Source organism: Hypanus sabinus, chromosome 22 (genome assembly GCF_030144855.1).
Source record: "Hypanus sabinus isolate sHypSab1 chromosome 22, sHypSab1.hap1, whole genome shotgun sequence".
NCBI lineage: Eukaryota > Metazoa > Chordata > Chondrichthyes > Myliobatiformes > Dasyatidae > Hypanus > Hypanus sabinus.
In genome coordinates this window covers 20,573,305-20,586,832 of record NC_082727.1, presented here as the reverse complement: position 1 = coordinate 20,586,832, position 13,528 = coordinate 20,573,305, and the positions used below count along the sequence as shown (strand labels likewise).

General features: G+C 43.5%; 1 protein-coding gene across 1 annotated transcript in view; it reads right to left on the bottom strand.

Annotated features, from left to right (window-relative positions):
• pdcd11 (programmed cell death 11) overlaps positions 1-13,528 on the bottom strand; it is a 73,487-nt gene that overhangs the window by 33,811 nt on the left and 26,148 nt on the right. Inside the window, exons 17-20 of the mRNA XM_059947207.1 lie at positions 8,066-8,161; positions 4,767-4,986; positions 2,832-2,981; positions 2,504-2,619 (exon numbers count right to left, since the gene is read on the bottom strand). Coding sequence (XP_059803190.1) covers positions 2,504-2,619; positions 2,832-2,981; positions 4,767-4,986; positions 8,066-8,161 — 582 coding nt within the window. The remainder of the gene's footprint in view (positions 1-2,503; positions 2,620-2,831; positions 2,982-4,766; positions 4,987-8,065; positions 8,162-13,528) is intronic.

Sequence of the window (13,528 nt, the reverse complement as noted above, 5' to 3'; positions counted from 1 at the left end):
GTGCTGCCCACTGAAGTGACGCGGGAGAACACGGAAGATCGGAAGCAGCAAGCTTGCTGCTTTTAACATCATAAATCAGCGAGTTGTTTTGTTATGTCTCCCCTCTCTTTCCGTTATTAGGCAGAGAGAGATCCTGTGGTACGTCGATTACCGGGTGAACGAGTAGTCTTTGGGGTGCTGCAAGTCTGTGTCTTTACTGATGCTTTACTGCACGCTTGAGTGCTCGGTGGGGGGTGCCAATGCTTTTTTGCTGGTGGGGGGGGGGTCGCTGCTTTGCTGCTGTTTTTGCGTGGGAGGGGGAGCTGGGGGCGTACTTTAGGTTCTAGCATTTAACTGTCATTCATTCTTTGGGGCACTCCTCTACTTTTGTGGATGTTTGCGAAGAAAAAGAATTTCAGGATGTATATTGTATACATTTCTCTGACATTAAATGTGCCTATTGAAACCTAGTGCAAAGGGACTTGGGAGTCCTTGTGCGGGATTCCCTAAACTTGCAGGCTGGTGGTAAGTGCAATGTTAGCATTAATTTCAAGAGGTCTAGAACATAAAAGCAGGAATGTAAAGCTTTACACTGAGCAGACCACACGGAGTACTATGAGCAGATTGGGGCCCTTATCTATGAAAAGATGTGCAGGCATTAGCGAGGGTCCAGTGGAGATTCATGAGAATGACTTGGGGAATGAAAGGGAGTTTTTGATGGCTCTGGGCTTCTGCTTGCTGGAGGTTTGAAGAGAGGGAGGGAGAAAGAGAGAGAGGGAGGGAGAGAGGGGGGAGAGGGAGGGAGAGAGGGGGAGAGGGGGGGAGGGGGAGGGGAGGGAGAGGGAGAGGAGAGAGAGAGAGTGTGTGTGTGTGTGTGTGTGTGTGGGGTGGAAATCTCACTGAAACCTATCAAATATTGAAAGACCAAGGTAGAGTGGATATGGAGAGACGATTCCTGTAGTGGGGTACCACCTTAGAATAGAAGGGTGTTCCTTTAGAACAAAGATGAAGAACTTCTTTAGCCAGAGGATGATGAATCTGTGGAATCCTGGCCACAGATGGCTGTGGAGGCCAAGTCATTGGGTATATTTACAGCAGAGGTCACTAGGCTCTTGATTAGTTTGGGCATCAAAAGTTAACGGGGAGAATGGTATGGAGAGGGATTATAAATCAGCCATGATGGAGCAGGGTCAATGAGCGGAATGGCCTGATTCTTCTCCTATGTCTTTAGGTCTTGTGGACTGGAAGAAGGTATCAGAGGTAGTTTCTCTTTACACTGAAAGTGGGGAGCGCATGGAACACGCTGCTATGGGTAGTGGTAGTCAGTTATATCAGGGACATTAAAGGAACTCTTAGAGAGTCACTTGGATGAAAGAACAATGAAGAGCTACATGGGAGGGAAGGACTAGATTGACCTCCAAGGAAGGATTAGATAGACCTTCAAGTAGGTTAAAAGGCCAACATAATATGCCAGATTTCTGACTTTCCTCATCCACGGCACAGATGAGCTCTAGGCCGAGCAGCTGCCCACAGCTCCAGTGATGCTGCTTGCTCTGAGACCTGTCACAGACTCAATGGGCTGAATGGCCATCTTCCCGGCCATATATATGAATGATAGTATCAGGTAACCTCTCGGATCCAAAAAGAACAGTAACTTCTGTGACCTTGCCTGATAATAAGTCTATTGCTTCTCATCACATCCTGGAAAACCTCTTCCACAACCTTTCACAGGTTGAAGCGCACAGTCAACAACGGAGCTAAACGATTATTCTAAAGCAGGGTCATGCTGCTTCTGTCTATAAACATAATCAACCACTTTGTGACAGTCCACATGTGTGAATGTGGAAACTCAGATGTTTTGCCCAACTACCCTCTCCAATCTTCACAGACTTTCAGCTCTCGTACCTGTTCACTTTCAAATCAAGCAGTCCCAGACCAGTTACGGTACGGGCTGGAAACAGTGCACAGTTATCTCCGTACCAATGCATCATAAGCCTCAGCTACTCTTAACAGACCAGTGGTCCTCTGCCGATTATACCTCTACACTGCAGTACAAGACCTCTTCCTCTCCTCTGGGAACCTGTCCTTGAGGTAAAGGAGACCAGACCTCTACAGAATGCACAGTTCACGTTTACTGCTCTCGTGTCCACCTTGGCCTCATCAAGTTTTCAGCAGGGATGGTCATCCACACCCCCCACAATGGAATGGTTCTTCTCCCCTGATAACGTAGCCTCCTCTCATCCAATCCCATTGTGTTAAATCACAAGCCAACTCTACCTGGAAGGGTAGGAGGAGCTGCAAACTAACCCATTCCCCTGCTCAAAGCCCTCAAGGACCACCAACCTCACACTGACAGGTCAAGGCATTGGTGCCTATCACCACACTTCTGACTGCAATCTAAACAGTTCCTCACACAGAGAGGTAAAGACCCTGGAGAGCACCACTCTCACTCTCCCGACCGTAGCCTGGACTCCTGCACAGACAATTAAAGGCCCGACACCACCACCACCCCACACACTTGTACCTTTTTGACACGTGCACTCAGCAGTTCCGGGCGGAGTGAAACATGAACTGTAGAGGAGAGGAGATCGATGAAGAGCACCACCGCTGCTGACTGTTGCCCAGGGGTCAGAGGTGCCTCTGAGGAAGAAGAAAAGGAAATAATCAGGCCATGTTGGCACCAAAGGCAGGGCTGAAGCAAAACTAGATAGCATCCTAGGAATGGGTAGGCCAGGACAGGGCCACAGTAACCACTCAAATTCTGGAGAGGTATGAACCCTTAAGCTTCTGGCCCAGAAACAAATTAGTCATCCAATTTCACCAAAAAGCCAACAGATTAGGTGTGAACGCACCCCCTTGGTGATAGCGACTGGCTGTAACAGTCAGCCCAGCAACCTGCTCGCCAGTGAAAAGTGCTGTCCCGTCAGACTTCACTGCATCCACGGTGAGTTTCAGCTTCTGTCCAGTAACCAGGCGGCTCAGATTAGCAACAACTGCAGATTCTGAAAAAAGGAACATCATGGAGAGTTAAGGACCCAGCAAATGCCATTCTCTGTACAACTCCTCACCCAACCCTCCACCCAATTAGATTCTGGCTTGTAACCCACCCCCACCTTAGGTGCCAGATGCAGTGACTCCTGGTGCTTACAGTGACATCAGAGGAAATCACCACCCACAAGGACACCCGTGGACAGATCCAGGCTGCAGGGAGATGGTTGTGCAAACAATGATCTCAACAGAACAGTGCTAGTGTGAGAAATGAATGGAATAGGACCATCCGTGAAATGTACTGGTATTGGTGTGTCCATAGAGCCGTGCCTGTCCCGTGACAGCACTGCCCTCACCTGGTCGGAGGTCACACCACCTGCCTGTCCCGTGACAGCACTGCCCTCACCTGGTCGGAGGTCACACCACCTGCCTGTCAACATTTCACCCCTCCCAACTAATCAATGCACACTTAACCACTGGCCACCTTAATTGGATTAACCCGTCTCGCACCAAGCTGTTGCCCCCCCGGTGAATCACCTGGGCTGGACCCTCCAGTCCCCTGACCTATAAAGGGTGCTACATGTGTTTGGCTCGCTCTCTTTTTGCCATCCTCGAGGCACCACCCTGCTTCACTCCAGGCTGAAGAGTGCAGGACAACGCTGGAGACACGTGGTGAGCTGTGCATTGAATAGGGTTTGGGAGTGTTTATTGTTGTCCCTGTAGCAGAGAGCCGTGCCTGTCCTTAGTCAAGGGTGGCGAGTATCGTAGTTACTTTTCCCTTGCTTGTATGTGTACCTGTACTCTGTCCCCACACCGTTTTCCCGTGTATTGTACTGGCGACCTGACTTTTCCCACGCTAGTCTATTCTAAGTGTGTTTGTGCGAATATTGTAGCCACTTGTTCCCAAGCTCTTCTCCCCTTGTAAATAAACTCCTTGTTATTAAAACTGTGTGTCCAGAGCCCTTGCCTTTGAGACCCAAAGAATCTGTCTCATTTCCATCACAACATACGGGTAAATAACAAATGGTTGAATTTCACGTATTAAGAAAACACAGGTGCATTTTTCATGATTCAGTCTGCCAAAATCTTCCCAACATCAAGGCACGCCTGAGCCGTGGATTTAAGAGCGGCAGCCTCTGACAGTCACCACTGAGGGGCACAGAGGTGGAAAACAGGCAAAGATTTTAAAGATGAAAGAGAATAGCTTACTTGTCACTTACATCAAAACATATAGTAAAAAGCATCACCTGAGCCAACAATCAACACAGACTGAGGACATGCTGGGGGGCAGCCAGCAAATGTCACATGCTTCTGGCGCCAACATTATATGCCCACAATTTACTAAGCTCAATCCATATTCTCTAGAATGAGGGAGGAAAACTAACCCAGAGAAAACCCAAGCGGTAACTCGGAGAGCATTCAAACCCCTTACAGATAATAGTGTGATATGAACCCAGGTCACTAGCATTGTAGTGTCATGTTAACACATTTGGGCTACACTGTGACTCTAATGTGAGACATTCGACAGGTCAACTAAATATGGCATTCTCCTTTCACCGAAGGTTAGAGATTCAGGGCCAGGGTGGGAAAATCGAGAGATGGTTTACAGAGGAAATTAATTGTTATTAGAAAAGGAATTCACTGTTTCTCAACAGTGAATTATGACTGAGACCAACCATAATGGCAAGACATTCAGAGTCTGAATGGTCTCTCACATACACAGGCCAAGTGGAAATTCTCCCTCACAGAAACATTTGCTGTACTTTGCACCACAAACATTTATCACATTTTGACATTACCCCTCCGGCCCATAAAGGCCCTGATGAAATCCAGCTCTGTCAGGTACTGGCTCAAGAGGGCAAGACTCTCTCGAGCAGTGTCCCCAGATCCACAGTCCGCAACTTTCAGAGTCAGCAGGACTCGCCTCTTCTCCTCATCCAGATTCGTCACCATGGCAACCACCGTCTGTCCCACCGCAAAATGGTCCGCAGTGTTGGTGACAAACTTATCAGACATGGCCTGGAGAAGCAGGAATATTAATTTACAGAATTGCCATTCTGAGGAACAGTGGTTTCTAATATACCCAAACTTCTTCAATACCTCAAACTCCAGCTTGTGACCCTCAACGACCATCTCATCACAAATTAATTCCATCCTGTTTATTATTCAACATTCCCAAATCCCGTGTCCTACTTGGTTGGACTTCAATCCACAACTCTTGAGTGCTAGTACTCTGATTAGATTTCACAACATGTAACTCATTCTTTAGAGTTTATTTCCTGGTATATGTTTTTAAAAACTCTTCTGAAATGTTTTAGGAAGCTATTTTTGACCAACCCTGCTTATCTAGAGGTTAGCACAGGAAGTAAGCTACAGAGAGTTGTAAAACTAGCCTACTCCATCATGGGCACTAACCTCTGTAGTATCCAGGTCATAAGACCATAAAATATAGGAGCAGAATTAGGCCATTTGGCCCATTGAGCCTGCCCTGCCATTTCACATTGGCTGATCCATTTTCCCTCTCAGCCCCAGTTTTCTGCCTTCCCCCATGTATCCCTTCATGCACTGACCAATCTTAAATATATAAAGACTTGGCTTCCGCAGCTGCCTCTGGCACAGATTCGCCACTCTCTGGCTAAAGAAATTCCTCCTCATCTCCGTTCTAAAAGGACATCCCTCTATTTTGAAGGCTGTGTCCTCTGGTCTTAGACTCTCCCACCGCAGGAAACATTCTTTTCACATTCACTCTATCAAGGCCTTTCACCATTTGATAGGTTTCAATAGGTCACCCCTCATTCTTCTAAATTCTAGTAAATACAGGCCCAGAGTCATCAAACACTCTTCATATGACAAGCCATTGAATCCTGAGAATAATTTTCATGAACTTCCTTTGAACCCTCTCCAGTTTCAGCACTTCCTTTTGAGATAAGGGATCCAAAACTCCACACGATACTCCAAATGAAACCTCACCAGTGCTTTATAAAGTCTCAACATTACATCCTTGCTTTTATATTCTAGTCCTCTCGAAATGAATGCTAACATCGCATTTGCCTTCCTCACAGACTCAACCTGCAAACTGACTTTCAGGGAATCCTGCACAAGGACTCCCAAATCCCTTTGCGCCTCATATTTTTGTACTTTTTCTCAACTTATAAAATAGTCAACCCTTTCATTTCTTCTACCAAAGTGCATGACTGAATACTTCCTGGCACTGTATTCCATCTGTTACTTCTTTGCCCATTCTTCTAATCTATCTAACTCCTTTTATAGCCTATTTCCTCAAAACTACCTGGCCCTCTACCTATTTTCATACCGCCTGCAAACTTTGCAACAAAGCCATCAATTCCATCATCTAAATCATTAACATACAACGTAAAAAGAATTGGTCCCAACACAGACCATTTTGGAACTGGTCACTAATAGCCAACCAGAAAAGGCTCCCTTTATTCCCACTCCTTGATTTCTGCCAATCAGACACTGTTTTATCCACACTAGAATCTTTTCTGTTATACCATGTCTTGTTATAGCTTGTTAACCAGTCTCATGTGTGACACCTTGTCAACTGCCTTCTGAAAATCCAAGTACAAAATATCCTTGTTATTTCCTCAAAGAATTTCAACAGATGTCAGGCAAAATTTTCCTTTGAGGAAACCATGCCGACTACGGGCCAATTTATCGTGCGCCTCCAAGTATCCTAAAACCACATCCTTAACAATCGACTCCAACATCTTCCCAACCCCCAAGGTCAGATCTCAGTTCCTTTTCTTCTGCCTCTCTCCCTTCTTGAAGCATACAGTGACATTTGCAATTTTCCAGTCTTCCAGAATCATTCCAGAATCTAGTGATTCCCAGTAAGTTTTGCTCTATTATATGCCCTCTCTTTGGCTTTTATGTTGGCTTTGACTTCTCTTGTTAGCCACGGTTGTGTCATTTTGCCTTCAGAGCACTTTCTTCCTCTTTGGGATGTATATATCCTGTGCTTTCCGACCGGTTTCCGGAAATTCCAGCCATTGCTGCTCTACCGTCATCCCTGCCAGTGTTCTTTTCCAATTAATGCTGGCCATCTCCTCTCTCATGCCTCTGTAATTCCCTTTGCTCCATTGTAACATCTGACTTAGCTTCAAGGAGTGATGTCTCAGAAAGGCAGCGTCCATCATTACGGATCTCCGCCACTCTGGGCATGCCCTCTTCTCATTGTTACCATCAGGGAGGAGGGACAGGAGCCTGAAGGCACACACTCAACGATTCAGAAACAGCTTCTCCCCCTCTCCCATACAATTCAAAAATGGACATTGAACCCATGAACACTTCCTCACTAATTTTTTTAAAATGTCCTTTTTTTTGGACTACTTATTTGATATATAGTATATATCACAAACTGCCATTCTTTTTTTCTTGATCTATTTTCATTGCAGTGCTGCTGTGAAGTTAACTAGCATTGTTAACCAAAAGTACTGAAGCAAACACTATCATAACTACTGAAACTGTATTGAATTACCATTGACCTTAAGGATATAAAAATGTGGTGTACTTTGAGTTTCTGAGACCCTCCACAAGAATGCCTGCATATTGTGATGAATAAAGACTTGTATATCACCAGCTTCAGTGCCTCTGGTGATTTTGATCACAGTCACAACAGTAGTATGGGGTTTGCAGGAACTTTGTCTCTTTGTATGCAGTCACTGATAAGGTACTATTTTCCTTCCCCATGAGATCTCTGTAAAGCAGATGGGCTTCTACCAATACACGAAATAGTCATAGAGTACTACGTCACAGAAACAGGCCCTTCGACAAATCCTGTCTATGCCAGACAGTTAACATCTTTAATCTTTAACAAATATATCTGGTATCGCTGACAAATTTCACAGCCTACATGTAAGTCAGTGAAAATAAATTTGCATCTGATTTATAGCCATTTTTACCAAGACCAAACTTGCAACCCCAGGTTCAGTCATTTAATGTAAACCAGCATTAAATTCTCAGATTAGTCCAGTAACTCAAGCTCTGCCCCACCGTACCCCAAGTATAGCATCATCTGAGCTCTGCAGTGCTTGCAAGACAATCAGAACTCGTGGCTGTAAAAGGAAATAGGACTCACGGCTTTGGGAGCCAGGCCGACCAGTCTGTGCGCAAATTCCACAAACACTCCGTATGGCATAATGTTCTTCACCATTCCTGTCATGACCATCCCCACCTGGGAACAAACAGAGACAAGCAGTTACAGGATAGCTCGGTGTTCCTCGCCTTTACGTGAGGAAAAATATACTGGGGATGAGGAGGGGCAAGGAGGTCAGAGAAGAGGAGGAGGACAATGAGTGTGCAGGCACGGAGAGATGATTGCACTTGAATATACCAGCATGGCTGGAGGACCAACCCTCAGTGGGGCTGCTGGAGGGAAAATACCAAGAAGCCATTTGCCCCAGGCATTATCACATTTCACATCATACAAGTCACTGATAACAAATATGATTCTGACATATAGCCATGTTGACTAGGAGCAGTCCAAAGGGGTCTGACCGAGAGGAGAATTTTCCTGTGACTCTCAGGAATAATCACAGTCAATGCTGAGCCACAGAACATGGAACACTACAGCACAATACAGGGCCTCTGCTCCATGAAGTTGCAACAAGCTTTTAACCTATTCTAACCCTCTCATATATCGCTCCATTTTTCTAATCCCATGTGCCTATCTAGGTGTTTCTTAAATGTCCCTTATCTGTATGTGCCTCTACCTCCACCCTGGCAATGCATTCCATGTACTCACCACTCTAAAAAAGTATTACCTCTGGCATCCCCCTATCATCCTGCAATCACCTTAAAATTATGGCCCCCTGAATTAGACATTTCTGCTGTAGGAAAAAGTCGCTAATTTTCTGTTACAACTTAGGACGCTGCTCAGTGCATCAGGTTCATGGGTGCCCAGCAGAGCAATCTCATCAACCCCTTTCCCTCTCCTTGCAATTTGTTCTCTTTCACACATAGTTCACCACGGCAAGTTTGGGGTGTCTATTCAAAGCAGAGATAGATACCCAGGCACTGAGTTGACCAGGGGTTATTTAGCTAATACTCTCCAAACCAGCCAGTGCAGACTAAACTGTGGCTTGAGATGGGGAAGCAGCCAGGCCATGTCTGGAGCATGGGGCTGTTTCTTCGCTGCAGCAGAAGGATTTTGCTAAGGAGCACAATCCAAAGGTCCTCCACGCTTCTGAGGAGCTGAGCAACTGCAGGGGTCACCCCTGGTAAAGGGGGTTTAACTCTTTCTGTCTTTCTTCTCCAAGGCAACCATTCCTCACAACTTTTCTAGTGTCACAGCTTGGGGTAAAACATAATCAGTGTTGGAGCTGACGTGGATCTCAGCCTGCCCTTCCTCTGATCCTGTCTGGATACTCTTTGCTTTTCACTGTGGGCTAGAAAACCTGTAGCTGGGCTGTACTGCTGTATCTTCTATTGGGCTCGTTTAAAAAGCACAGAGCACTGCTCCAATGTGATCTTCCAGTCTTTGCAGCGTGCTATGCTGTTCAACAAAATTAACTGGTTGCCCAAACTTCCGAATTCCTAGACTTCTCCAAAACACCGGGGCAATACCGCTGCAGCAAACACACAAGGTGAAGTGGCTGGGTCTGAGTTACTCTGCTTACATTTGAAAATCACTTCAACCAGTTTACACCCACTGCAGCCTTGCTCTAGTGTGAAAACAAAAGAGAATGCAGATGCAGAACCTGGAAAATAAACAGAATGCTGCAAGTTTTGGACTTCAACATTTAATAGAAGTTTCAATGTTTAGGGAATAGCTTCTACCCCACTGCCATCAGATTTCCAAATGGACAATGAATCCTGTACACGACCTCACTACTTTTTCTTAAATTCTTCTTTGCTTTCTTTTTGGACTACTGATCTCTTTTATATTTCCTGTTGTAATTTATAGTTTTTACTATTATGTATTGCAATGTACTGTCGCCACAGAACAATATATTTTACAATGAATGTTAGTGATATTAAATCTGATCTGATTTACACACGAAATGCTGGAGGCATTATCTTTTTAAGACCTTAGAAAAGTTTAATTTTGGGCCTAATTTTATTCGTTGGGTTAAATTAATTTACTTGTCTCCTACCGCTCAGGTTATTACTAACTCTCAAATTTCTAAGCCCTTTAAATTACAGCGGGGAACTAGACAAGGATGCCCTCTTAGTCCTTTACTTTTTGCTTTAGCTATAGAACCCTTAGCAATAGCATTTCGGGAATCTAAGGACATTTCTGGTATACTAAGGGAAGGTATGTCTCATAAAATTTCATTATACGCTGATGATATTTTACTTTTTATCTCTAACACAAACTTCTTTACCTTCGGTTCTTTCTTTAATTTCCCAGTTTAGTTTTTTTTCAGGATATAAGCTGAACCTACATAAAAGTGAGCTATTTCCTTTAAATGACCTAATGTCATCAAATGCCAAATTTCCGTTCCAAGTAGTTACAAGTCAATTTACATATCTAAGTGTAACAATTACTAAAAACTTCAAGAATTTATTTAAAGAAAACTTAAACCCCTTATTGAATTACGTGAAAAAGACGCTTTCTAAATGGTCTCCTCTTTCTTTATCCCTAATTGGCTGAATTAATTCGATTAAAATGAAGATTCTTCCTAAATTTTTATATCTTTTTCAGGCTTTACCTATTTTTATTCCCAAGACCTACTTTGATTCTTTAGATTCAATTTTAACATCTTATATTTGGAATAATAAACAAGCTCGCTTTAAGTAAAGTTTACCTACAAAGAAATAAAGAGATGGGTGGATTAGCCCTACCCAATTTTAGGTTTTACTATTGGGCTGCCAGTATAAGGAATATTACTTTTTGGTCCTATTATATTTATCGTAAAGATTGCCCATCATGGGTCTCCTTAGGAGTTAATTCTGTAAAAAATTCCTCTATTGTCTCTTTTCTTGGATCATACTCTTCTTTTTCAGCAAATAAAACAACAGATAACATAATTGTTAAGCAAAGTTTAAGGATCTGGTCTCAATTTAGAACATTTTTTGGTTTAGCGAATTTTTCATTATCATCTCCCATTCTCCTTAATTATTTTTTTTATCCCTTCCATGACTGACAAAGTCTTTAAGGATTGGGATGAACTATGTATTAAGTGTTTTTGGGACCTGTTTATCTCAGGATCTCTTGCTTCATTTGACCAATTGTCAACTAAATTTGCACTCCCAAAAACACATTTTTACAGATACCTTCAAATTAGAGATTTCTTATGTTTCCAATTAACTACTTTTCCTATAGGTCCTAATCAAAATTTACTGGACAATCTTTTAAATTTAAAACCTTTTGTTAATGGTTCTATTACCGGTATCTATAACTTGTTGAGTGATTCTAGACAAGACTTTTTAGATAAAATAAAAAAGCTTGGGAGGATGACCTAAATTGTCAGATGAAAGATGGAATAAAATTCTTAAACAGGTTAATAAATTATCTTTCTGTGCTCATCATTAATCTTCTACAATTTAAAGTGGGTCATAGAGCTTACCTTTCTAAACAGAAGCTGTCCAGTTTTTATCCAAACATTTCTCCACTTTGTAATAAATGCAACTCTGCTGATGCCTCTTTAATTCATATGTTTTGGTTTTGCCCTAAAATTGAAAAGTTTTGGCGGGAAGTATTCCATACCTTCTCACAACTTTTTAGGGTCCAATTTGACCCAAATCCCCTTACTGCCTTGCTTGGTATTATTGCAAATGATGATATAACTTTAAATACTCCTAACCTACAGGTTTTAGTTTTTACCTCTCTTTTAGCAAGGAGAGCAATCTTGTTTAAATGGAAGGAGTCTACCCCTCCTACACATCTTCAATGGCTACGTGATATTATGTCTTATTTAAATTTAGAGAAGATCCGCTGCTCAGTCTTAAATTTGAAACAATCTTTTTATGATATCTGGGGACCTTTCCTAAATTACTTTTCCAATTTATAAAGCTTAACAGTGCACGGACTTTTATGTATATTTCCATCTTCTCTTCTTAAGCGAATATGTTTTTTTTCTAATTATCCATTATCATCCATCAGTTTTTTTTCTTTGGTAGTTGGTAGGGGGTTGACTTTCTTTATATAAAAAATTTCTTTTATGATGGATGACCTATCTTTAAATTTTTGATTACAGAGTGGTATACCCTTATGTGATATGCTATAACATTTTGATCAATTTTATTACAATATATGAATGTACACAATTTATGTTGAGATGTATCTATGTGTTGCACTCTGTAAATCTTGTTTTTTCTTCTGAATAAAAATACTGTAAAACAAAAATGCTGGAGGAACTCAGCACGTCAGGTAGCATCCATGGGGGGTGGGGAATGAGAGGTCAATGTATGCTGGAAGAACTGGATGGATTTCATACGTTTTCCAGTGACCGCACAAACCTCTGCCAGGTGCTCTGGTTTTCTCCCACATTCCAAAGATCAACGGGTTATACTGGTCACATGGGTGGCGTGGGCCTCTTGTGGGGGACCCTTATTGTGCTGAATCTCCAAATAAAAATAAAATAAATAAACTCTGCATATCAGGCAGCGTTTATGGAGCCAAAAGGTACGAGTTAAAACTTCAGGCCAAGACCCTGCACCAGAGGCTGGTAGGTGGAAAGTTGAACCAGATGGAGGGGGAGGGGGAGGGGGGGGGTTCACTTGCACTCTTTTGAACCTTGTCTGCTGCATCCAGTGATATAAAAATGATAGGCTATACGGTAGTGAACGGTAAGATCGAACTTACCAGGGTCTGCACAACATTAGAGGCCAAACGGCCTGTATTGTGTAGTAATGTTCAATGTTCTGTATTCTATGTTCAGTACCCATGATGTGGCCTCCTGAACACTGGAGAAGGGTCCTGGCCGGAAACGTCGACTGTACTTTTTACACAGACGCTGCCTGGCCTGCTGAGTTCCTCCAGCATTTTGTGTGTGTTGCAGATGAGAAGAGCTTGGGAAGCTTACAAACCAACATTCTGAACGTACTCTCTGGTTTTACGTAATCGTCAGCCCCGGTGAGGGCTCAGTAACCTACACTCCCAGTGCTCTTCTCCCACACACTTACCTGCCCACCTGGATTTCTTCCCCCTTCATTCACCTCTCTCATCCCATCCTCTTGCCCTACCTGGTTCCATACCCCCACCCCAATTTGTTCCTTGTGCTGCTAAGCACGGAACCCTTCCTATTCCCTCTGCCCTGATCAGGGTCTTGAGCAAAGAGTTCACTCTCACCTTTTGCCCCCACAGATTCTGCCTGACCGGCTTGACTTCTTCCAGCATCCTGTTCTTTCTCTCCCTGGCACTTTATTCCAGGCAGAAGTACATTTCCAAGTGCAAAACCTCCAGAAGTTCCCGATTTCCACAAGCACTCTCGGACTCCATCCCTGCCTCAGCTCAGCCTGCAGTTTCCACCATTCCTATACTTTCCTGTCTAGTCTCCCTCCTCAGCTTTGTGACCCGGCAGGGTCCTCACTTGTACCAGTTTCCACTCGCACAGCACCACTGCGCTTCCTGAACCGCACGGACACACAATATGCT